Below are 27,667 nucleotides of genomic sequence, written 5' to 3'. Positions count from 1 at the left end.
CCTCTCCTATCTGTTCCCCTAGTGTCATCGAACTATAAGCAGAATTCATTTCTCTGGCGAGCTAGCAACAATTTTAATAAACTATCTAAAACAGTTAATATAGATATATTTTGTAATAATATTAAATCAACGAGACACCAACTAAGTGAGCCCTTCTTTAAATAACAATTAATTATTATTGAAAATCATGTATATGTATATATTTCTATAAATTTACTATTTGTTACTGTACTCTTGTTAATTAATTTCATATTCTCTGTTAACTTTATAATGCCTTTATACGTAGTGATGTAAATTTTTTAAGAATTAGTCTATTGTTATTAGTGAAAGCCTGTCAGTGGCTTACTATGACATATATATTGATTTTATTTAAGATGTACTTGAATAGCCTTGATTTTCCTTTAATAAATAAATAAAATAAAATAAATAAATATTGTGCTGGCCGCTGCCCCCGGGAGTCGGAAGGCGCGTCGGCAGGCACCGAGTCGCTGGTACGCCCGGACGTCAATCTATCCTCCTCGAGGTGAGAGAGTGCCCTTTTCAAAGCACTCCCTACCTGAAGGGCCTCAATCAACGCCGCGGGCGCGTTGCGGGTGAAGGACCAGGTGCCTTTTTATAGGCACCACGATGATTCGTCCTGAGAAGGACGTTTAAACGATGCTGATGCGACGGTGACACGATGCGATGACACGATGCGTGAAGAGGATTGTGATGACTATACTTAACGACGGCGATGATGGACGGGCAGTGAATGAGAAAACGGTTCTTGTGGTTCAGAATGCAGAGGCGAGGAGAATTTCTTCAGTGGTTGATTCCTTTTCAGGTCGATTTCGCTATCCGAAGATCAATGTCGCTATTCAGAGGTTGAATTCGCTATGATTTGTAGCGCTTTTGGACGCTACTTATATACGATTTTTGGCTACTAGCCAGCGGACCCTTGGCCGCCCTATTCTCCTCACCCCTTTATATAATTTTTATTATATTTTATCAATCTTACATTTTGTGTTTACAATTTGTGCATCAAACGATAATATTATCTTCAATTTACATTTTTATTATGATGTGTGCGCTGCGCGGCGTGCGGTTTAGAAATAATTCGCGATTTCGCGGATCGCGCTTTTTATATGACCTCGCTCCCCTTCCCCCTCATATATATATCGGGAGAGCGAGGTCGCGCGTCAGTCGAACGAATGCTGCCGCGCAACGCACATTACAATTATTATTACATATCTACAAATGAAATGATACTATAAAAAGATCCCTATGTATTTTGGGATCTATTTTTTATACTATATTCTATTCTGTTTCTATTTGCCGACCTATTTATTTTTAGGGGATTGAAACCACAACCATTATAATCATTTATTTGTCAAGCATTTTTGTAAATAATAACATAAAGAACTTAAATTTCTATAAACTTATCCCTATCAAATCTATTAATCTTAAGGTGTTACTATGTAACAATTGTACTATTTATAAATTTGCTATATCTAATCGAACTTATTTCTACAAACTATGACTATATATAATCTTTAAGCGGTGGTCCGGAACATTATTCTCCCGCCGCTGCAGCGGTCGTCGAGGGCGCTGCAGGAGCCTTGTCTGGTTCCGGAGCCCGCTCTTCACTATCAGCAACTCCCGTTGGCAGGACCACGAGTCGTTTGGTTGGCCTCCTCAGCACGCCATTCTTGGTCTGGATGTCGGCCACTCGGATGACGCCGTCTGGGCCGGGAAACACTGCTATTACTCTCCCGCGCGGCCATGTGTTGCGCGGGAGATTGGAGTCGACGATCAGGACTAAGTCTCCGATGCGCAGAGGTTGCCCCGTGCCGCGGGGCTCCCGCCGGTGTTGAAGTTCCGGTAGGTACTCCCGGAGCCATCGGCTCCAGAAGTGGTCTGCTAGCCGCTGCGCTCTCTTCCAGTGACTCCGGCTATCGATATCGGTGTCTTCAAAGCTTCCCGGAGTTTGCACTTTGCCCGATCCTCCCAGTAGAAAGTGGTTAGGCGTGAGGGCTTCCTCGTCGTCCGGTTCAGTTGACACATGTGTGAGCGGACGGCTATTCACGGTATATTCCGCCTCACACAGCAGTGTGACTAATGTTTCTTCCGAAGGGTGCCGCTCATGCAGTGTGGCGGCTAATGCTGTTTTCACGGAGCGGACGAGACGTTCCCACGCTCCGCCCATGAATGGTGCGCTGGGGCTGATGAACCGCCAGCGTATACGATGATTAGCCGCGTCTTCGCGACTTGCTTCTATGGCGGCGCGACGTAGCTCTGCGTCTGCGCCGTGGAAGTTGGTCCCATTGTCGGACCAGATCTCGGTTGGCTTCCCTCGTCGGGCCATCATCCGCCTGAGTGCGGATATTGCGGAGTCTGTAGACAATGAGGTGGTTAACTCTAAATGTACTGCTCGCGTTGTCAAGCATGTGAACAACGCGACGTAGCGTTTGTGGTGTTGTCGCCCCACGGTGACACTAAGAGGCCCGAAGAAGTCCACGCCTGTGTATGTGAACGGCCTCTGGTGATGGGCGAGTCGGCTGACCGGATGGTCTCCGGTGGGCGGGATCGATGCTGTTGCGCGTCGTAGTCGGCACAGTTGACATCGCTTGACGATGCTGCGAATTGTCGGTCTCGCTCGAAGTATCCAATAATGCTGTCGAGCTTCGTTCATCACCAACTCGACTCCGGCGTGGTGATGCGTTCTATGCACCCAGTCCAGGTACAACTGGGTATATCGATGATTCCCATCCAGGACTATCGGTTTCTTCATGCTGTCTGTAACATCGACGACTGCTGCTATTCTTGATTTCAACTTGATATAACCGTCTTCTTCGATCACCGCTAGTGGTTTCAGTCGGCTATTGTTATCGACTGTCCCTTTACAGCGGAGTGTTTCTATTTCGTTCTTGAACGATTCTTGTTGCGCGGCCCGTATCCACAATTGTTCCGCGCGCTGTATATATTCCGCAGTTAATTTGATGAAATTTCTTTCTTCACTATTGTCGAATCTCGGCGCTGTCCGTACTATTTTGCGAGCTGTCTTCTTATTCCACGCCGGGTCCTTCTCTATATTGCGCGCTGTGCGCCTATAATGTACAGCGTTTTGTGAGGCGGTGTTTTTTCTATTTTCGACCGCTTCGCGTAACCGGTCGATGAACTGCAACACGCGTGCTGTGGCTCGTAGTAGTCGCAGCCATGACGTGAAGCGTGTGATGTCCGGGAGTACGCCGCTGTCTGTTGTGTTGCTATCGCCTGTGTATACCATGTGCGTGCGTTCTTCTCCGGTGTCTGTTGTTATGCCACCAGACTCATCTTGCCCGGGCCATTCTTCCTGCGGCTTGTATAGGAACTGGGGTCCGGTGAACCATCGGTGTTCCGTGTCGAAATCCGTGGGCACTCCTCGAGTTGCGTCATCGGCCACGTTGTGACGCGTAGGTACCCATTTCCATTCGTTCGCTTTCGTTTCTTCTTCTATTTCCGCGACTCTATGCGCCACGAATGGTTTGAATGTGCGTGGACCAGCCCTTAACCACGCTAATACTGTTCTTGAATCGCTCCAGAAGTATCGACGGTCCGGTTTAATCTGGTATTCTTCTGTAGCCGTACGTGCTAACCGGCAACCCAGGACAGCGGCTTGCAACTCGAGTCTTGGTATAGATACTATCTTCAGAGGTGAAACTCGCGCCTTGGCTATGGCGAGTGTCACGTGAATGTTGCCGTCCTTGTCTTGCACTCTCCAATACACGGCGGCGGCGTAGGCGTTCTCGCTTGCGTCTACGAATGTGTGCAGTTCCCTGGATGACGCGCTGCTCAGCTCCGGATGACATCGTGGCACGTTGATATGGCGTAAATTGACTAAGTGCTGTGTCCACTTCGTCCAGTCTTCGGCTAACTTCTCAGGCAATTTCTCGTCCCAACCGATGCCGATTCGCCATGTTTCTTGTAAAATGCCTTTCGCTTGCACGGTGACGGGTGATGCTAATCCTAGTGGGTCGAAGAGAGACATGACCGTCCGGAGGGCTTCTCTCTTCGTCGGTGTGCGACTTCCGTTGACTATCTCTTGCGGAATTCGGGCCATATTTAAGTTGAAGCCCAATGTGTCCGTGGCGGGCCTCCATGTGAGGCCTAATATTTTCTCTTCTTTGTCGGCTCTATCTATGGAGACGGTCCTATCTTCTATTCTTGTGCTGTTGTATTTTTCTTGTAGTTGTGGGCTGTTCGATGTCCACTTCCTTAAATGGAATTTTGCTTTCCTATGTACGGTGTCAACTTCATGGGTGATTTTCATAGCTTCTTCCTCCGTTTGGAAACTTTGAAGGTAATCATCCATATAGTGGTTATGGATAATTGCGTCGGCTGCTCTTGGATATTGTTCCTTGTGTTGTTCTGCGTTGTGGTTCTTGATGTACAAAGCGATGCACGGTGAGCAGGCGGCGCCGAAGATCACTGCCTTCATTCTATATTCGCGGGGTGGTCCCTCCCGCCGGTGTTGTCGCCACAGGAACCGCAGGACATCTCTATCTTCTTCGTTGATTTCTATTCGTAGAAACATTTCTTCTATATCTGCGGCGACGGCTATTGGATGTTGTCTGAATCGCATTAACACCCCTGGTAACGATTGAAGTAAGTCCGGACCGGTCAGCAGATGATCGTTGAGTGACGTCCCCCTGGCGCGAGCGGCTGCATCGAAGACTGGACGAACTTTCCCCGGCTTAGCTGGATGAAGCACGGGAAAGTGCGGAAGATACCAGGTGCGGGCGTCCGATGGGGTGGTGGCGGCTTCTTCTGCGTAGCCTTTTTCTATTAGGAGCGCTATTTGTCGCTCGTATTCTTCTTTCAGCTGTGGATTCCTATCTATTTTCTTCTCTGTGCTGTACAGCCTGTTGAGCGCCGCATCGTAGTTGTTCGGCAACTCGACTTTATCTGTTTTCCACAGTAGCGATGTACTATATCCCCCATCTGGCAGAGCGCGAGTCTTCTTCTGTAGTATCTGTAGTGCTCGCTCTTGAGGGTCGGCGCGTGTCTTTCTTGGCAGCACGCCTAGTGATTCTATAGAGAAATATCTTCTTAATTCCTCTTCTATTCTATCCTCGGCCCCCTCACGTATATGATATACATGGTGGACTTGATGGCCGAGGCTGCGAGTGGACGCTCCATGCAGCACCCATCCGAGCGGAGTTTTCGATGCGACTGGTTGTGACGAAGATCCTCGGCGAACTTCTATGGCCAGTAACAGTTCCCAATTGTCTTGGCCGATGAGGATCGTTGGTGTGGCGTCGTGGTAACACAGTATCTTCTTGATGCCAGCCAGGTGTTGACATCGTCGGATATCCCTTTCTTCTATTTGTTGTTTGGCGAGTTTGAGTCCCTTCATTGTCCTGGCGGAGATCTCATACTCCTCTTCTGAACCGCATAACGTTAGAGTTACGCGTCTCGAGCTATTTGTTCGAACCGTTGCGCCGGCCAGTGCTTCTATTTTCAGTGGTTCTGTCGGCCCCTCCGCGCCGACTCTTGTGGCTATTTCCTCATCTATGAGGGTGACGGTAGATCCATCGTCGAGGAGGGCGAAAGTGTCGATGCTGGCCCGCGGTCCGACTATTTTCACCGGCAGTATTTTGAGATAACTGCGCGGTGAACGTGTGAGCGAGACGCCTGTCGATACTGTTGCTGTCTCTGTCTTCTGTGTCTCGCTCGTTGCCCTGTAGTGCAACAATTTGTGATGCATACGTGGACAGTCATCTATTCCGCAAGTCTTCGTCTTGCAGTTATGTGTCTGTGTTCGATATTGTAGGCATCGGAAACACAGACGTTGCGCCTTCGCTATTTCCCAACGCCCGTAGCTATTTTCTTTCTTGAATTTTTCACACTGTTGCGCCGCCGTGTGCGAATTTGATTTGCACACGGGACACGTTGGCTTGTGGCGGGGTGGGCTGTCCGTCTTGCTCGCTGTATGTGTTCGCTGCGGACGGATTTGAACACGACGACTTTCCGACGGCTTCGGTTTGTCGTCCATGCTTGCTATCTTCATGGGTTCGGCGCTTACGCTATAAATTTCAGCTTCTATCTTCACGAAGTTGTAGTACTGTACTAAATCCGGTACGTCTTCGTGGGCTTGCTGCTGGCAGTAAACATACCACCTATGTCGAATGTTCGGCGGTAGTTTTTCTATTAATAACTTCGCCACTTCCGGGTTGTATAGGAAGTTGATCTTCTTCAACGTCTTCAATGACACGATGCTATTCTTGACGGCTGTGGCGAATCTGCAGAACTCCCCCGGTGTGTCCTTCGGTGGTGGAAGACTCCGCAGCTTTGCTATTTCGACTTCTGCTATGTTGTTCGGTCGACCGAAGGTGAGCTCCAACTCGTGCATGATCTCTTCGGCCGGCGTGTTTGCTATTAGGAGGCTCTTCATTGCTGACCTAGCCTCCCCTCGTAAGGCTCTCCGGAGCCTTTCTATGTTCTGCGACGGCGTTAGATACCCCGCAGATTCTTCGTAGGCTGCCTTGAAGGCCAGCCAATCTGTATGCGCCCCGTAGAACGGTGTGAGTTCCCCTCTATACTGTGCTGCTAGGGGACCCGACGTTGACGCTTGTGGGTGCGGCGCGACGGCCGCTAGCGACGCTGTAGTCGCCCTGACGATTTCGGTTACTGCAGTTGCGAGATCACCAACTTGAATGGTGTCTGTGGGTGCCAATCGTTGGTGAGTTTCTATGGTACCCCGAAGCGGCTCCTCTATTCTCGCCGGTGTGGGCCTCTTCGGTGGATTCGGTGGTGCTTCTGGTGGAGGTGGTGGTGGCTCGGACTGCTGCTCGAGCCATTCGACGACCCTATTGTGGCCGTCTTGCGATGCTGGTTCCGACGGTTCTTCGTCTTCTTCTCCGAAGGCTTCCAGTCGGGCTAGCTTGGCCTCCGCCAACTGTAATCGATAGCGAATGACCTCTTCTCGGGCGATAGCGATTTGTTTCTGTCTCTCCTTTTCTCTATCGGAGAGCTGTGATCGCGCCGTTGTTTGTTGAACGACGGTTTCTTCGACGTCTTGTGTCCCTTGTGGCGACCTCGGCGGTATGCTATGTCGAATAGGGAACGGGTTTTCCCTCCGCGGTGGGTCTGGGACCTGTTCTGCATGTGTTTGATGCTCTTCTGTCTTCTCCTCTTGCATCTTGCCAGTTCTGCTTCGTGTGACGGGCATCTTCTATTTTGTCTTCTATTCTTCTTGATCCGGCTCGAAGGACCAGCAGATGTGCTGGCCGCTGCCCCCGGGAGTCGGAAGGCGCGTCGGCAGGCACCGAGTCGCTGGTACGCCCGGACGTCAATCTATCCTCCTCGAGGTGAGAGAGTGCCCTTTTCAAAGCACTCCCTACCTGAAGGGCCTCAATCAACGCCGCGGGCGCGTTGCGGGTGAAGGACCAGGTGCCTTTTTATAGGCACCACGATGATTCGTCCTGAGAAGGACGTTTAAACGATGCTGATGCGACGGTGACACGATGCGATGACACGATGCGTGAAGAGGATTGTGATGACTATACTTAACGACGGCGATGATGGACGGGCAGTGAATGAGAAAACGGTTCTTGTGGTTCAGAATGCAGAGGCGAGGAGAATTTCTTCAGTGGTTGATTCCTTTTCAGGTCGATTTCGCTATCCGAAGATCAATGTCGCTATTCAGAGGTTGAATTCGCTATGATTTGTAGCGCTTTTGGACGCTACTTATATACGATTTTTGGCTACTAGCCAGCGGACCCTTGGCCGCCCTATTCTCCTCACCCCTTTATATAATTTTTATTATATTTTATCAATCTTACATTTTGTGTTTACAATTTGTGCATCAAACGTCAATACCATCTTTAATTTACATTTCTATTATGATGTGTGCGCTGCGCGACGTGCGGTTTAGGAATAATTCGCGATTTCGCGGATCGCGCCTTTTATATGACCTCGCTCCCCTTCCCCCTCATATATATATAGCGCGGGAGAGCGAGGTCGCGCGTCAGTCGAACGAATGCTGCCGCGCAACGCACATTACAATTATTATTACATATCTACAAATGAAATGATACTATAAAAAGATCCCTATGTATTTTGGGATCTATTTTTTATACTATATTCTATTCTGTTTCTATTTGCCGACCTATTTATTTTTAGGGGATTGAAACCACAACCATTATAATCATTTATTTGTCAAGCATTTTTGTAAATAATAACATAAAGAACTTAAATTTCTATAAACTTATCCCTATCAAATCTATTAATCTTAAGGTGTTACTATGTAACAATTGTACTATTTATAAATTTGCTATATCTAATCGAACTTATTTCTACAAACTATGACTATATATAATCTTTAAGCGGTGGTCCGGAACAAATATATTACTTATTTATTTACATATTTGATACTACAATGTCTGACAATGAATCCTTTTTTTCGGCCCATAGCTCTAATGATTCATTTATGTCTCTTGATATGTCCTTATTAGATGTATCTCTTTCTTCTAATCTTAGTAACGAATTATTAAAAACACACCGCAACCTAAACATTTGTCACATTAATGCTCAAAGTTTACCTCAACATCATAGTGAATTAATGAATACTTTTAGTGTGAATACTGTAGACGCAATCTTGGTTTCAGAGACCTGGTTAAAACCCTCTCTGCTGTCTACTACCGTTAGTTTACCAGGGTACTTCTTAATATGAAACGATCGTGTGGACAGGCGGGGTGGTGGAGTAGCTAAATACTAAAGCTAAAGCTATAAAACGTTAGCTACGTCAACTGCGGCAGGTGGTGCTGAATATTTGTTCGTGGCGGTTGATATTAAGGGAAGTAAGATTGTTCTCGGTGTTATATATTGTCCTCCTTCTACTGACTACTTCCATGACGTTGAGTCTATTTCCGCGAATATTATGGCGGTGCATGCACATCATGTTATCATGGGTGACTTCAACACTGACTTGCTCAAAGAGACTTACAGATCTCGTAAGCTGCGCGATATTGTGGAGTCGGTGGGCCTTTCGGTGTTACCCCTTAATGCTAACCTTTTTTTTTTTTTTTTACGTGTGGAAAATCTTCAAAAGACCGTCACCCCACCGGAGGGAGCGCGGGGTGGTGTGTGAGACTTGTACTCACCATAAACCACACGGTGTACCTACGAGCGCCTATGTCGGAGCCAGGGGATTCGCATGTGCATTTCTACCCCAGCTCCGACGGCTCTTCTGCGGCAGAGGGAAGCGGGACGAGTCCGCTTCCGCTCCCTTTCCGCCGCCTCCTTCCGAAAGCCCCTTAATGCTACCCACGTTAACAATGACTCTCATGATACCTGATTACATATTAAACCATGGTCAATTTCCAGCACCTGGATTCTCCAGACACGATCTCCTTTACGTCTCATTTAATATAAAAACGTTCAAGCCTAAGCCTTCCGTCGTTCGTCTGCGTAGTTTTGCCAAAATTGATACGTCAACTTTAGGGAAAGATGTAACTGATTTTGATTGGTCATGTGTACTGTCCGCCTCGTCAATAAACGATAAGATGTCCGTTTTTAACCAGTCTGTTCTCCAAATCTTTGACAGGCATGCTCCGGCTCACTTTGTCAGAATTAAAAGACAGCCAACTCCCTGGATAACTGCGGGAGTGCGCATGGCTTTAAGAAAGCATAACCGTGCGTTTAGAATCTATAAAAGGGAACGTTGTGAAGAGAACTGAAGGGCATTCAAAATTGCGCGCAACCACTGCAACTATATGGTAAGAGCTGCTAAACGCCGTCACATCCACTCGAACATACTAAATACCTCTTCGGCCAATACCTGGAAGTTTCTCAAATCACTTGGATTGTGCAAACAATCTGAGGATTTTTTCTCGTCTATTTCGTTAAATGACTTAAACAGGCATTTTTCCACCGTTCTCATATTGAGCGATTCTCTGAAATCTACTTCTCTAGCTGAAATAACTTCATGGCCTAAACGTCCTATTGATGAATTTTTATTTGTACCAGTTGCTGATGATGAAGTCTACTCTTACTTGAAGATCTGCCTTTGTTTTGAAAACACCCTGCAATTTATTAAGTCCCCCACAACTTACCAGTCAGGTTTTCGTCCTGGACACAGCACTACTATTACCTTACTGAAAATCACTGAGGACGTGAGGGAGGGCATGGAACAATCTAAATTAACTGTCCTCGTCTTAATCGATTTTTCCAATGCATTTAACACCGTTGATCACGACATCTTACTCGCCATCCTTGCACATCTTGGGATTTCATCATCAGTTAAATGGTTTGCCTCTTATCTTCGTGGTCGTCAGCAGGCAGTTCGTATGAACCAATATTTGTCTGAGTGGTGCGAGCTTGTAGCTGGCGTTCCGCAAGGCGGTATATTGTCTCCTTTACTTTTTTATATAATATTCCCGAAATTGAATATATAAAATTTTAATAAATATAAAATTAAATTACATGTTAAACCCGAATGTAAACCTATATTTTTTAAACCCAGGTCGGTTGCTTTTGCATTAAAGCCTAAGGTAGATAAAGAGTTGGATCGTCTTGTTCATTTAGGGATTTTAAAGCCAGTAGAGCACTCTGAGTACGCGGCACCCATAGCACCGGTTCTAAAAAAAGACGGCGGCGTTAGGCTGTGTGCCGATTACTCAGTTACAATAAATAAACAGTTAATTGTTGAGCATTACCCCTTACCTAGTACTGAAGAACTGTTTTCTAAACTACATGGAGGGGAAAAGTTCTCTAAACTTGATTTTTCCATGGCATATAATCAGCTGGTCCTGTGTGAGGACTCCCAGAACCTTACCTGCACAAATACGCAACGCGGCTTGTTTAAATATACTAGATTAGTGTTAGGTCTCACTAGCGCGCCATCTATATTTCAGCGCGCTATAGAATCTATCTTAGCGGGGCTGGAGGGGGTCATAACTTAGATGACCTTTTAGTTACAGGGGTTGATTAGAAACAACATATGGATAGACTAAAAGTTGTACTAAGTCGTCTGGAAGAGGCAGGTTTAGTACTTCAAAAAAATAAGTGCTAGTTTTTCAGAGACGAATTAAATTATCTAGGCCACATCATAAATAAACATGGAATAAAAAAAAAAAAACACCTGAAAAAGTTCAGGCGATCCTGAAAGCAAAGAACCCTACTAATGTTGCGCAATTACAATCCTTTTTGGATCTCGCTAATTACTATCGTAATTTTGTACCTGAAGCGTCAGCGATATTAAGTCCGTTGTATAATTTATTGCATAAAAATATTAAGTGGGAATGGACGTCTATTCATGAGGAGGCGTTCGTAAAAATAAAAAAAATATTAGCCTCATACGTAGTGTTGACTCATTTTGATCCAAAAGCTACAATAATATTAACTACCGATGCATCACCCTCTGGTCTTGGAGCTATTTTGTCACAAATAAACGAAAATGGACAAGAAAAACCCATATACTACGCCTCGCGGACATTAACTTCAGCTGAAAAAAAATATTCACAAATTCAAAAAGAAGCGACTTCTATAATATTCGGAGTTAGGCGATTTCACCAATATTTGTATGGCCGTTCTATCCCTTTTATTTTACGTACTGATCACAAACCATTGTTAAGTATTTTTGGACCTCACCGCGGCATACTGGAAGTATCAGCTAACAGATTGCAGCGGTATGTAATGTTCTTATCGGCACATAATTATAAAATCGAATACGTCCGAAGTAGCGATAACATAGCTGACTATTTATCACGTGCATTAGAAAGCGGTCCGACGCAAGATTGCATTGCGCGGGAGGAGGCAAGTGCGGAGGGGCGGTACTGCGAGGAACGCGCAGCCTACGTAAATTTTGTCGTACAGGGCAGTCTGCCAGTCACAATCGAGACCATGCGTACGGTCACAAGTAACGATCCGCTGCTTAACGCGGCCAAAGATTACATAATGAGCGGCTGGTCAAGAAAAAATAATAATATTATGTTACAACCATATTTTAATTGTTGTTTACAGTTATCCGTGGAAAATGGGTGTGTAAAGCGTGGCCATAGGGTTGTTATTCCGACGGCATTACGTGACAAATTATGCAATGAACTACATAGTTCTAATTTTGGAATAGTCAAAATGAAAGCGGAGGCTAGGAGACGGTTTTGGGTACCGGGTGTAGACGCGGCGCTGGAGCGGCTGGCGGGTGCTTGCGGCGTGTGCACGCAGCTGCGGCCCGCGCCGCCGCGCGCTCCGCTCGCTCCCTGGCCGCACCCGCCGCGACCTTTTCGTAGGGTCCATCTAGATTTCTTGGGACCATTTAATAACAAAATGTTTTTGATAGTGGTGGATGCATACTCTATAATGGATGCATAATCGATAAGTGGGTCGACTGTTTTATTATGGGGTCGTCTTTCGGTTCTAAAGCGGTAATCGATAAGTTGTACGATTGGATGTCTCGTGTAGGAGTACCACATACTTTGGTCACTGATAACGGAACATCATTCACCTCTAATGAATTTTCATAATTTTGTTCTATTAATGGAATCGATCATGTTTTAACACCGCCTTATCACCCCTCGAGCAATGGTCAGGCTGAAAGTTTTGTGAAAATAATGAAAAAAGGATTGAAGACTATCATATTAAGTAACGTAAATAAAAATTCACTTAGTCAGGAAATTTATAAATTTTTATTTGACTATAGAAACTCCAGAAATGGTACAACAGCAAAATCACCGGCGGAAATTATTTATGGGAATTGTATGCGTTCTAGATTAGATTTACTAAATCTTATTAACGTCACTCCTTCATCGACAGACCTTTCTAAAATCGTCGCACAAAATCAGTGCTTACAGGCTAAGCAGTACAGGGGAAGTCTAGACCGGAGTATAAAGTGTGTATAAAACAATTCATCTCAAATAACATATATTGTTGGATCGAGGGAACAATAAAAAAGTTTTTAGGTAAAGTTACTTATATTGTCTATGCTCCCAGGCTGGATAAGGAAGGAATATACTCAGAAGAAGGAAAGGAATAAAACTGATGAGAGCATTACCGGCAGTTATTCCTGGAATCCCCGACTCTATTTCGGATTTATCTTCCACTCCGTTAATACGAAGCCAGGAAAGGACATCGGTGGCTCCTATCCGGCCCATAGCAGAAAACCAAATCGCCCGGAATGAGCACCACGTAACATCACAATACACAGACCTAGATGTGTCAGAAATTACAACCGAGGATAGGCGGTCGGATGGCTGCGTCCACTCTTTATTGGAATATTAAATCAGTGTGTAACCAACCTCGCTGTTACTTGTCGCGTACCTACCTCTCTAGAAACACAACTAACTTGATAAAGGGTTCAAAACTAACTCTGCAAAAAATGTATGAAGTTTGTTGCGTATATATGTATATAAGAAGTGTGACGCTACTATGAGACTAAATACTTAAAATTTTTGCCTTTAAGAATCTCGACTTCCCTTTATTAATATTATACACTCTGCACATTAGCTTTTTACCCTATAATCAATTCCATATATTCATCATATTCCATACGATATTGACTATGAAAATAACTAAAATACATTAATCTCACAGTATCCAATTTAAATCTGTATAATACTACGAGCAGCAAAAGCTATGGAACTTATCAACATAAGTTCCATAGCTTTTGCTGCAACCAGCAAAATGCAAGTAATTCCAAGGAACACGGTGGAAACAATAAAATCATCAAGGGTATCATTATTCAATTTTACGATATGTATCCGGATGTTTTTAGATGACGACAATTAATACATTTAGTTTTTAAGCATTTAACATTATTATTAGTCGTAAACTTAAACCAATGCAAATGACGCTGAAAGCCACTTGTTCTAAAATCAGAGAGGTGTCATCAGTGTTATATGTATGTTTTATTGCATTAATATTAGTAGAATTAAACTTTAGTTAATATTATTAGTAGCAATGTAATGTAACTCATAGTATGTTGTGGTTACCTTTCAATATGGAACAGTTTAAAGACCGATAGAATTATATAGAATCACGACATATGTATTGTTGTATCTTACGTTGGTAATATTTAAAAGTAAATAAATATGAAATTTCTAGCTCCGAGAACGGCATCCCGGTGGAGCAGGCCGAGTTCACCATCGAAGAGTCGTCGCCCGTAGAACTGGCGGCCAAGCCTGTGTCTCCGGACGGCTCGTCCGGTCGCCGCGACCCGCAGCTCACCGACCGCGGCTTTTTCGACGTCAAATTCTACCACAACAAGCTCTGGTAAACTGCAGACGCTTGAACTTCACGCGGTAGCAATATATTCGCTCCGCATACATTTAATTATTAACCGTATCATGTATTCAAGGTTTCTAAACAAAACCACACTTTTTTTAAATTTATTATAAACGGAATTTAAAACGGAAAATCTAGTATTTAATCATAATCTTACTTATAGAAACTTAGTTATATAAGGATCATCTGTGTCGTAGATAATATTTCTAAAATAAAAATAGGATTGGCTTGATCATATTTATGTCTCATATTTATGTCTCACCTGATTGTGTTTTAAAACATGGTCAGTTTCCTGCACCGGGTTTTTCCAAACACGACCTTATCTACACTTCCTATAACATTAAAACCTTTAAGCCTAAACCTGCTATTGTTCGTCTGCGTAACTTTGCGAGAATCGATACATCCATTTTAGGTAAGGACGTAACTGACTTCGATTGGTCATGCGTATTTTCTGCCACTGCTGTTAATGACAAGGTATCCGTTTTCAACAAAGCCGTACTCAAAATCTTTGACAAACATGCTCCGGCCCACCTTGTTAAAGTTAATCAAATAAGAATCTCAACAAAGTAATGAGATTAGTAATTTATATGATGAGCTTATTAGTGTCGACTGTATGCCTCCTTCTACTTCAGTTCCATGCAGCCATCCAGTTGTGATTGACCTTACTAGTGACACATCACAGGGCAACTATAATAATAACATATGTATGTTGAGTCATAATAAATTAAAAAAATATTTAAAATTAAAAAAGTTTATAACTAAGACTCGGAGTATATTATATAAACGTTCCAAAAATGGTCAGTTGCTGAAAAAAACTAGTTTAAACAATTTAAAATTGCATGATTATATTAATAAGTATAATAATAAACTAGTGGAAAGCCAAAAGTTATATGACATGGATACAAGTTACCTAACTTCAAAAATAAAGAGTTTAGAATCATCGCTTCATGATTTAAATAATTACGTATACTATCTCACAAAAACAAATCCAGGAGCATATTTTAGCAATGGATGATTTGATTGATGTCAGTAAATACAATGCTGACCGTTTTGAGTCGTTAACTAAACATTGTACATGTGATCATTCAACTTTGCCAAATAATAATTCAGTTTCAACTGTGCAGATAAATGAAGTTCAGGGGATTTGTGTCAGTGACTATAATCCTAAAAGTAGCACAATGGTGTTTTCTGACAGAATAGGCTGTAATTTTGGGTCTATATTGAAGTATCATCTTAAGGGTGATGTATTAAATTACTGTATGCCAGGGGCATCATTTGCACAAATTATTAACAAAATTAAATCTACTAAAATAAATAAAATGACCACAGTTGTGTTATTTTTCGGTAATAGTATTAAATTAAATAGACAGGATATAATTAAAGGTATTCAATATTTGTTACAATTGAATGTATATAAGATTGTATTGTGCGCTCTTCCTTATACAAGTAGCCATTATCATAAAAAAATTAACAATAAGGTACATTACCTTAATAATTTATTGCATACATTGACATGTCGTCATAGTGACGTTTTTACATTTTTTGACACTAATAGTTTTATTAGTGATTTTTATTTGACAAAAGATACAATGTATCTTTCTAAATCTTCTAAGAATAAAATAGCCACTTTAGTGGCTTATAATATTGACTTCATGAACAGTTTACATGGTAAACTTCAATATAAAAATTGTGACATAACAAATGATTCTATTAATTTTTGTTTAAATAGTGATATAAGTAATTTGACTGCAGATTTAAACTGCTAACAAAGACGAGAGAACATACAAAGTTTTCCCGGCAGTGAATTAATTATACAATTATTTTTGGAAAAATACAATATTGACATTATCTGTTTCACTGAACATTGGCTTAAAGAAAGCAATATGATGTTCAGTTTAAATAATTATAATGTTGTCAGCTGCTTCAATAGAAAGTCAGTTAACAGAGGTGGGTCTATGATAATTGCAAGAAATAATATTAAAGTAAAGGAACGTGCTGACATTGTTAGACTTTCTATTGAGTGTTGTACAGAAATCTCATGTATAGAACTAGATAATTATATACTTATATGTGTTTATAGGCCTCCTAATAGTGATTATAATGTATTTGAAGAGGTGATGGAGGATATATTAAAAAAAGTATTTAATAGCAGTAAAAAAATCATTGTGTGTGGTGATTTTAACGTTGATATTCTTTGTGATACACCCACATGTACAAAAATTATTAGTTTATTTCAGTCTTTTAATGAGTAATGTCTTTCAGGAACCCACTCGTGTAACCGCTACGACTGCTACTTGTCTTGACAATGTTTTTTGTAACTGTGAGTATATTGAAAAATTAATAATAAATAAACTTCCTTCGGATCACTGTGGTCAAGTTGTTAAGTTTAGTAATCAGACTAAAAAAAATACCAATAATAAAAGATCAAAAAGACAAATAAATGCTTACAATATTAATAAATACAAAAGCACGGTTAAATATAAATTAGACTTAGAGTTACAATCTGTCAGTCTTAATAATCCTGATATTCTTTACACCAAGTTAATTAGTCTTTTGTCAAAAGAATACCAGAATATTTTCAAGAAAAGAGAATATTGTGTTAAATCTAAATTTACAGAATGGGCAACAGTAGGAATACTTAAAAGTAGAAACATTTTATTTGATTTATATGATCAAAAAAAATATAGATTTGATGACAAATTTACAACTTATGTGAGAAATTACTCTAAAATTTTCAAACAAGTTTGTATTGCAGCTAAATCTAATTTTATAAATAAACAAATTAATCAGTCCTCTGACAAAATTAAGACCATCTGGGGAATTATAGACAAAGAAACTGGACGGTCTGAGAAAGCCTGCAATCAATTCTCATTAAATTGTGGCAATAAGTTAATAACAGCAACAAAAGATATAGTTCATATTTTTCAAGATTTTTTTGCTAATATTCCAATTGATATTACATCTTCTTTAGACTCATCTCCAATTCGGGCAAAAACATTACTGGAGGCTAATGTCAGCCCTTGCTCTTTAACATTTAAATTTTCACATGTCAGCCGTTTTCATGTCATAAAAATATTCAAACAGTTAAATTTAAAAAATACGGAAGATCTCTGGGACATGTCAGTTAAAGTAGTTAGTTCATTCATAGATATTGTTGCTCCTTATCTAGCTACTATTTTCAATAAATGTGTTGATAATGGCGTGTTTCCTCAATTAATGAAATTTAGCAAATTAATTCCACTCTTTAAATCTGGAGATAGATTTGAGCTAGGCAACTATAGACCAATTTCTATTTTGCCAGTTCTAAGTAAAGTATTTGAAAAGATTATGTTTAACCAAATGTTAAAATACTTCAGGGATAACGGACTGCTTCACAGTCAGCAATATGGTTTCACTGCCGGCAAGTCTACTACTGATGCAGGAGTAGCGCTTATTACACATATATATTCGAATCATGGGAAAAATCACAGGATGCTCTCGGCGTTTTTTGTGACTTGTCGAAGGCGTTTGATTGCGTAGATCATGAAACACTTTTGTACAAGCTCAAACACTATGGTATTAGAGATAATGACCTAAGTCTAATGAAAACTTATCTAGAGGATAGGGTGCAAACTGTAGATATTGATGGTGTAAAGTCTAAGGGAACTAATATAAAAATGGGCGTTCCTCAAGGTTCAATATTAGGCCCATTTCTCTTTTTAATTTATATAAATGACCTTCCCTACATGGTAGAGAAAGTTGCAGACATAGTGTTATTTGCGGATGATACTTCGTTAGTGTTTAAAATTGGTCGCCAATGTAATCAATTAGACGATGTAAATTATGCTATCTCTGCTATACTAAATTGGTTCACATGTAATAATCTATTATTGAACTCCAACAAAACTAAGTGCATTAAATTCACGCTGCCTAATGTAAAACAAGTAAATACGCAGCTATTGCTTAATGATGAAATAGTAAATTTTGTTAATGATACAGTTTTTTTAGGAATAACAGTGGACTCGAAGTTACAATGGGGGCCCCATATTTCAAAATTAGCCAGTAGACTTAGTTCTGCTGCTTATGCAATTAGAAGGATAAGGCAATTAACAGACGTGGCGACGGCAAAACTTGTATATTTTAGTTATTTCCATAGCATTATGTCATATGGCATACTGCTATGGGGTAAAGCTGCCGATATAAATACTATATTTATTTTACAAAAGAGAGCCATACGTTCTATTTATGGTATGGGTTCTAGAGAGTCATTACGTCAATGCTTTAAACAATCAAATATCCTCACCGTTGCCTCACAGTACATTTATGAAAATATTATGTATACAAGGAAAAACTTAGATAGTTTCAAGAAACTTAAAGACTGTACAAGTAGAAACTTACGCAATAAAAATAAGCTAATTTTACCTAAATGCCGTCTACACAAAGTTAGTAATTCATTTTATGGTAATTGCGTAAGATTCTATAATAAACTGCCAGAGTCTACGCTAAATCTTACAGAGAGGCAATTCAAATCTTATATTAAACAAATGTTATGTAAAAAAGCCTATTATAAGATAGATGAATTTATAGATGATAGCAATATATAGCAAGAATAAGTTTATTTGCGGACAACATTATAATTTTAATTTTCATACTGCTTTCTTGATATATGATAGCGTAGCGGCTTTTGTATTGATTGCCGCATGAATCCTTATGTAAAGTGCGAATACTGTAACTACCATATAGTAATTTTTGTAGCTGTGACGTGGTCGTGTGGAATGAGTAGTCATGCTCACTAAAATGTCCAGACATGTGGCGGCGTGGTGGGCCGGGTCAATGGGCTCCCTAAAATATGGTCGAGCGCAGTGATGGCTGGCTCATCCGTCATACTCGTGAACGAGTGCTGCTTGTAGGGACTGGTCTGCTCTTATCACTACGACTGATTTAATCTTATTGCATGATTATATTTGACCCAAAAAATTAGTGCTTGTTGGTAGTTTGTATTCACACGTTTCGACTTGTAAATGTAAACTTACAAGGATTATTTAAAAGAGCAACACACAAGTTTCTTGCTCGTTCTTCTTGTGATGAGACAGCTTTCCGAACGAGTGGTAGATAAAAAACAAATTGTTATGACTATTCAAAAGTGCTTAAATTAAGTTTATTTGAATAAATGATTTTCTATTCTATTCTATTCTATTCTATTCTTAAAAGGCAACCAGCTCCCTGGATAACTAGAGGAGTACGCATGGCAATGAGAAAGCGAGACCGTGCATTCGGAAGATACAGAAGGGACCGTTGTGAAGAGAACTGGGGTGCTTTCAAAATTGCGCGCAATCGCTGCAACTATATGGTAAGAGCTGCCAAACGCCGTTACATCCACTCGAATATACAAAATTCTTCCTCGGCCAATACCTGGAAGTTTCTCAAATCACTTGGGCTGTGCAAACAGTCTAATGGTTTTACGTCATCTCTTTCATTAATCCCCCCCCCCCCCCCCGTCGGCTACGGTTACGAACGGACGTGTGTTGCATAGCTCCTCAAATTAATTAAAAGATTATTCAATCATTGCGTTTTAAATAGTATAAACTGTAATAATATTCATTATGAGTGTTACAGTGTATAAATAGAGATTGTTATTTTGGATAAAAAATAGTGCAAACAGTGTATAATCAAGCAAAAGTTATCGAAATTAATTCTTCTACCTGCAACCACAAACTGCAAATTCCTGACCTAGGTCAATATTGTAATACGCAACAAGCGGTGGCAGCGTAGCGGCGGTATTTAAGGCGACGCATCGCAAATATTGACCTCAGATACCTTAACTTTTCTCAGCAATTACAAATCATTCGGGGCTGATATTTAGGTATTTCATTTTTCAGATCTTTGACATCATATTGACAGTTCCCGTTACATGATTGATTAACTTTTGTAGTAGAGAAAAAAATCTCAAAGATTGGTCTTATAAAATATATTTTTGTTTCGTATAAGAAAACGGGACAGATTTAAGACTCGAATTTTCCAATATACATTATACTAAATAGGCACATAAATAGTACAATTATAGATGTATATAATAACCAATAGTTTTTATTTTAAACAAAATAAACTGTTTTTCCGCTAAAAAATCTCTTGCTCACAAGTTGTTTTGTATGAGAGTTAGAGCAAGTCAGTCAGTCCCCGGCCCCTGCCAACGTCGGACCTGTGCTTAGCACGGAGAGCTCGCCTCGCTATCAAATCGTAAATTATTTCGTCATACTATACTGCGTACGCTATAGTACGGTGCCTTATGGTGGTTACTAATTTTACATTTAACAATTACTGTATTTAAGTTAATACAGTTAGTAATGATTTATTGTACATATTACGAATGTAATACTAAGTCATAATTTGTAAAGTAGTGACAATTAATTGTTAAAAATGATAAAAAACTTTTAGTATTAATGTAAAGAAATGGTTAAGAAAATATAAACAAATTTTACATTATTTTGATTTCGTAGTTATTTATAAATAAAAATGGGGCACTCCCATTATCTATACATATAAATAAAATTGGAGTGTTTGTTGGTAATATTGAAATAACCGTTTTTTACTACATGCATATAAATATAAATACGTTACATACACCAAAATTACATTTTTTACCAATTTTGTCTGTCTGTCTGTCTGTTTGTTCCGGCTGATCTCTGAAATGGTTGCACTGATTTTGACGGGACTTTTTTTGGCATCTGGCTAAAATAAATAGTCTTGTACGCCGTTTGGTAGGATTTTACATTATTTTATTGTAAAACTAATTTTATTTTTTATTTCTTAACTCAAGAAGTTTTGTTTTGCTTAGATGTTTTTTTATTTCGTTAGTTGCTGAAGTAACAGGTACAGGTAAATAATACTTATTTATGCAATTACCTTTCATTAGACGTTAAGAAGAATTTTAAAATGTTGATAACTGTTTATCTAGAACAGGGGTGAGCAACCTTTTTTATCAACGGGCCAATTTAAATTTTAAATATTTTGACGGGTCGCACCTAAAGTAACACATATTAATAATAATTTACAAAATTTTATTTGTAATAAATATTTACATGATATTGAGACACAAAACCCTCAATAATGTAGGGTATCCGGCCTTTTTACCAATATGTCCCGCCAAACTGGATGGTCTGTCCGGCTATTAGGATTGGCGAAGTGACAACCCTACACCCAAAGAAAAAATCGACTGACTCATTATAACAAAGTAAAATCGTGGAGTCGTCTATGAATTTATACAAAAATTAAATATTGCTGTAACTTAATTCTTTTACTATTTCAAGTAATGTAATCATTTAGTTACCCTTTTTACATTTTTTACACTATTTTATTTACTTATACGAATAAATGTTATACGTACTAATACTCATAATATATAATATTGAATCCAAAGTAAAGTATTTTTTTCTCAATGTTACTACATATTAAGTGTAATCAAAAAACTACACAAAAATATTATTTAATTAATCATTGTTGTCTGTCCGACTATATGTTGGAGTATCACATAAATATTTGTGACATATTTTCAACTTTATTTTCCCCGATAAGTACTTTTTATCTGTAGTAAGTCTAGATAAGCACTTTTCTTTGTAGCTATGGAAAGCAAATCAAAGTAATGGTGAAATATTTGGCTTCGATTATACTATACAGGCTGTCCCAGAACTCAATTTCAAGCTGTGAGAGAATTGATTGTAACCATCATGAGAAAAATCAGAAAAAAATCTATTCCATGCAGTTTGAAAATTAGGGGCATTAAAGAAAACTTAGAAATTTGGTCAAACTATAACCATTATTCGGTCATTGTGGTTAATTTTTATTATTTTTGTTCATTTAAACTTTGTAACCATAAAGCCAAATAACATTTCTAGAATCACAGTAAAAAATAATGACACAATTGCCCCAAGTTTTCTAGAATTAAGACTACGAGTTTCAAAAGCCCTCTTTTAAAAAAATGTACTAAAGTGCGTTGGCAAGTGCCATTAAAAGTTCGGACATTTAATCAGGATTGTAAATGTACAATATTTGTTAGTTTCATACTAAAAAAAAACGAGAAAAAAACCTCAAGTAACCCGATTTTTGCTAACCCATTTTATTCCGTTCAAATGTTTCTTATTCACACAAGCTTATAGTAGTAGGTTCTTAATCTTACGGAAAAATGATGAGAGAAATGGGTAGTGGACATGTTGTCGTGAGCGAGGGAGACAGATGTGCCACGCAGTGAGACGGAGATGCGTCGTTTAAACGCGCGCGAATGAAACAGATACAGTCGCCATACCAAGCAAATGGCTACGCTACCAGTCTGACACCAGTTAGTACATTTTGCTCATTCTGTTTCAGCTTCAGCTCAGCCTACTGCGCGTCTTTCCGTATTCGCTGTTGTTGGCTTCTCTTTTTGGACTTGGATTTTTGTGAATTGAACTTGTTGATTCCATACCGACAACTTTGGGTTGTCTCTTTTGGAATTGGACTTTTGTGTTGGTATCCTTGTTATTTACTTCACAAAAAATTGCGAACAAGCACCTCATTTATGAGGAATGCAGATGCAATGCAATTGCTGCCGCTAGGCTTTATCGTGAAAGATATCCAAATTTAGAGCGCTATCCAGATCACTGCTTATATGTACCGGCCGCACTCATTCGTTTGTACACAAACGAAAATACTTTTCTTCTTTTTTTTTTTCTTTTTCCCGTTCTTTCTTATTGTAATAGCACAGCACATCGTATTTTACAAAGACCCGAAATGCATCCGTTTCACGTACAACGAGTTCAAACTATCATTCCTCAATATTATCCTTATTTAAATAAACCTAAACTAGGTTAAGATATTTCTTTATTTTAATTATTTTACTTACTTTTGTTGCCTTTGGTAAAAGTGGCGTCATATCTGTCTCGCTCACTCATGGCAAACATGTCCACTATCCATCTCCCTTATTATTTTGCCGTAAAATTAAGATTCCTTGGTAGGTCCAAGGAAATAAATAAATAAAAAAGTGAAATAATGAAAAGTATTATATAAATTTATTAAAACGTATGTAGTGACAACTTTTTATCCTTTTCTTTTTATCGTAATAAGTTTTTATCCTTTTTACGAAAAACAGCGCGGACGGATGAATATGAGATTTCGCGTACTTATAGTTTATATAGAGAAGGTTTGCAGAATAGTCATATTTTTTTATTTAAATTATGCATATAAATATAAATAATCATGTTCAAACCTATAATTATTCAATAATTTCATTTGTATGAAGATAATAGATCTTTTATGATTAGGTTGTAATTGTTCACGTCCTTTTTACATGTAATTAAAACTTAATATTTATTATAATAATTTATAAATTACTGTAAAAGTTTTACTATTTTGTCATAAAGTGTATATCTTTACGTACTTTACTTACATATAATGTTAAATTACTTACGCATTTTTAAAAATATACTTTCTAAAACATAAAGAAATAATGTCCACTACGCGTATCAAATAAATAAAATTAAAGTCACATACATTATTGCTAAATTTAGGTTTATTGTATCAAATATATAATATATATAGATTTTTTAATTGATATACCTATCATTCACAGAAACGTAGACTTACTGTCTCTTTTATAAAGTAACTCACCTTCGTATATTTTCACATTTCATTTAACGTAAGTAAGTTAATGTAGTATACATTAAAATATCTAGCTGTTTCAAAAAAATGTCGGCAAATAAATAAACATCGTAATTACCAATTACAATATATACGGAAAACACAAAGATTATTTTTTGGTGTTTCTTTCAAAGATAGTAATAAAAGCACTAGTTTACGTTAATTATAATCGCGGGAATATGTAACTCTACCTCAATATTTCTATTTAATTCTTTACTTTAAGAATCTTTATAATTAATTCGTATCGTAGTTAGTTCCACTGTATTGTAAATTCTAAAATATCAATGTGCCTTCATAAATATAAATTATATAAACAAACAGGAAGACTCCGTAATAGTTTTGTTCAATTGGGGACCGAAGCTTCGTCTACTTGATTCACGCGTTACATTGCGACACGGACGCGTGTTCGTGATATCGTGGTACGGGGAGAGCGAGCGAGCGCTGGCGGTCGATCGGCGATACGTAAAACTATCGGGGTGCATGAGGCGCGCAGAGCGCGGGGCCCAATTTTGAAGTAATAGTTTATCACGGCGTCGCCTTAACTGGACCACGCATGCGCTTGCTATAGTGCTATATTGCATTAACAACTAAAGTAAGTTTAAAGGGCGGCGCAACACTGGATTGCTTTGTTTAACAGAAACTCTTTTTAATAAACAAATTTTTGAGTAAATAAATTGCACTGGTCGACTGTGCAAACTTACAAATTCGTTGTTACGGCTATCTACAAGATGTTAAAACGTACTCCACCACAGACACCAACATCAGTGTCAGCACCGAATATCCCATCACTATCCCAGGAAATTGATCCTGACACGCCACAAGGCAGCTCTGTTTCACACATTATATCAAGGGGTCTTAAACGACACCGCGTCAGTGAGTCTACTGAAATTAAAGACTATTTTATGGAAATGTTTACAACCTGGAAAACGGATCAGGATATTAAATTTAATACCTTAATAAATGCAATGACCGAAATTAAGGAACAAAACGCCGACATACGGCAGTCCTTAGACTTTATGTCATCTAAATATGACGGATTGCTAGATCGAGTGACGTTATTGGAAGAGGAACGCAAACGAAATATCAACCTCATCTCCTTACTGGAAAACAAACTTGAAAACATGGAACGTAATCTAAAATCATCTAGCATAGAGATGAGAAATGTACCTCAGCAAAGGAACGAAACTAAGGAAGACCTCTTAAATTTGGTGAAGGTCACTGGGTCAGCGCTTAACATTAGCTTACAGACTTCAGATATAAGGGATGTTTATAGAGTAAATGCTACGGCTAGCGGCAGCAAACCTATAATTGCCGAACTAAATAGTAGCATACTAAGAAACAATCTCATTCATTCAATTAAAAACTACAATAAGGAGAACAAGTCCAATAAATTTTCTTCTACAAATCTACATATAAGTGGTCCATCACAACCAATATATATATCAGAAAGTCTCTCATCAAAAACAAAGAGACTATTCTACCTAGCAAGAACAGCAGCTCAGACAAACAACTACAAATTCTGCTGGACCCGCTATGGAAGGATTTATGTTCGCAAGTCTGAAGGGGCCTCACAATTAATTATTAATTCTGAAAACGATATTAAGGCATTAACTCAATGACTAAGATTCTACTGTTTCATTTATATATTTAATTTTAAATTTTCTGTATTACTCCTGATTGTATCCATCATTTTACTTGAAATGCAATTATTCCTGTCAACATTTTCTGTGACCAATTCTAAATTTATCAATAAGAATTTACATAACCAAACATGTCAACACAAAACTAATAATTTACTTCAAACTAAACATCATTATTACCACTATTACTTGTTTATACTTACAGTGCATATATTCTCAAAAACTCACATCAATACCTATTGTCCCTTGAAATTTCATCCTTTAATTAATAGTTACAAAATTCAATAATCTAGATATTCTAACTGACCTTGATAACGTTGCTACATCTACGGCTAAGATTTGCACTCCCGAAGCCACCGCTGATGAATTATCTAACTCACTAAACAACTTGACTATTTTGAATCAAAATATACGCAGTATTACTGCTAACTTTCCTCAACTTCTCATGCTACTAACTAGAGTCAAAATTAAACTTGATATAATTGTCCTTACAGAGTGCTGGCTACCACGCACCCCTCACATCCCTCAATTAGAAGGCTACTCTTACTTTTCTAGCGATAATAACTGTCATCAAAATGATGGAGTAGTTATTTACGTCAATCAGACTCTCTCAAATATTCTAGTAGACACACATAATATCCTAATCGACTCAAATAGCGTAATAATAAAAATTAACGAAAACTTTGTTATAATAGCAGTATATCGTTCACCGTCGTTCAAGAACATAACAAGTTTTCTTAGCTCATTGGATATGATTATTTCCAAATATTCTCCTTGTAAAAATATAATAATTGTAGGCGATATAAACATAAATATTGCGTGTACGGATAACAACAGCCATACAAATAAATACCTAGATCTGCTTGCGTATCATGGACTTCTTCCTACTCATACGCTTGGCACTCGTAATGACGCATGCTTAGATCACTTTATTATGAAGTCAACTTTTAAAGCTAAAACGATAGTGATGAATACAGTAATTACCGATCATCAGTCAGTAATACTCGCCTTATACACACAAAAATCTTACATATGCAATACCAAAAAGAAGGTTCTCCTTTTGGATCATAAAAACCTTGCCTCTGATATGGACAAGATGGACTTCTCGCTCATTCTTGGTTCATCTGATCCTAATGTAGCTACCAATTTCTTTGTTAATCAATTAAACAGATGTATTCTTTCAAACTCAAAATTAATACATGTATCTAAACGAAAGAGCTCTCAAGCCTTGGATTACCCCCGGATTGTTGCGTTGTATGCGTATTCGTGATAATATGCATTACAAACTCAAAACAAATCCAAACAATGAAACTCTCCAAGTAACCTATAAAAGATACAGAAATTACTTGTGTAATTTAATTAAAAAAGTTAAACGTACATATGATCAAGAGGAACTAAATAAAGCGGGCTCCAACTCCAAAAAGCTTTGGAGTGCCATTCGAAATGCAACAAATATGAATAAACCAAAAAGCCACTCTGAATCTCTATTAGCAATTAAAGAAACACCAACAGAGTCAGTAAATGCAGTAAATACTTTCTTCGCAAACATAGGTAAAACTTTGGCAGAGAAAATTACTACTAATCATACACCATCTGATGTTTCAACTTGTTCTACTACCGTCAATTCTTTCGTTCTCACTGAAACACACGAAAGTGAAATCAACTGTATTATTGATTCCTTAAAAAGCGATACGGCTGCTGGCTGGGATGGCATTTCCTCCAAATTTTTGAAAACATTTAAAAAACAACTAATACCTTCAATTGTTCATATTAGCAACCTTTGTATACAAAAGGGCATATTTCCAAAAGCCTACAAAATAGCTTTGGTTAAACCCATATATAAAACAGGAGTTAATAATCTTGTTGATAACTTTCGGCCTATTTCTATATTAACTGCACTTTCTAAAATTCTTGAGCGTATTATCACTAAACGGCTTGTGAAATATATCGAGTACAACGACCTCCTGTCCGAATGCCAGTTTGGATTCCGTCCGGGTAAATCAACATCGCAGGCTGTCGATACACTAGTAAATCATGTTGCAAAATCTCTTGACTCTAACTTAAAATGCATAGTCATTTATCTCGATCTCGCTAAAGCATTCGACACAGTCTCTATTCCTCTTTTGACTACCAAATTAGAA

At 39.0% G+C, this 27,667-nt stretch overlaps 2 protein-coding genes and 1 pseudogene across 2 annotated transcripts; 2 read left to right on the top strand and 1 right to left on the bottom strand.

The window, feature by feature from the left end:
• Positions 1–1,552: 1,552 nt before the first annotated feature.
• On the bottom strand, positions 1,553–7,189 carry LOC131844945 (uncharacterized). Its single transcript, XM_059193940.1, has one exon. The coding sequence runs from the start codon at positions 7,187–7,189 to the stop codon at positions 1,553–1,555; it is 5,637 nt and encodes a 1,878-aa protein (XP_059049923.1).
• Positions 7,190–8,899: 1,710 nt separating this feature from the next.
• Positions 8,900–24,399, top strand: LOC131844944 (uncharacterized protein K02A2.6-like; annotated as a pseudogene).
• A 215-nt stretch (positions 24,400–24,614) lies between these two features.
• Positions 24,615–25,505, top strand: LOC131844943 (uncharacterized). The gene has a single exon (XM_059193939.1). The coding sequence runs from the start codon at positions 24,615–24,617 to the stop codon at positions 25,503–25,505; it is 891 nt and encodes a 296-aa protein (XP_059049922.1).
• Positions 25,506–27,667: the final 2,162 nt, after the last annotated feature.

The sequence above is a fragment of the Achroia grisella genome, unplaced genomic scaffold (assembly GCF_030625045.1).
Source record: "Achroia grisella isolate CSIRO2021 unplaced genomic scaffold, CSIRO_AGI_Agris_v1 utg4408, whole genome shotgun sequence".
Taxonomy (NCBI): domain Eukaryota; kingdom Metazoa; phylum Arthropoda; class Insecta; order Lepidoptera; family Pyralidae; genus Achroia; species Achroia grisella.
The sequence above is the reverse complement of the archived record's forward strand: the minus strand, read 5'-3'. Positions and strand labels throughout refer to the sequence as shown.

What these genes read in the sequence shown, in the direction of transcription:
- LOC131844943 (XM_059193939.1), top strand. Translation starts at nt 24,615, where the DNA reads ATGTTAAAACGTACTCCACCACAGACACCAACATCAGTGTCAGCACCG.
- LOC131844945 (XM_059193940.1), bottom strand. Translation starts at nt 7,189, where the DNA reads ATGCCCGTCACACGAAGCAGAACTGGCAAGATGCAAGAGGAGAAGACA.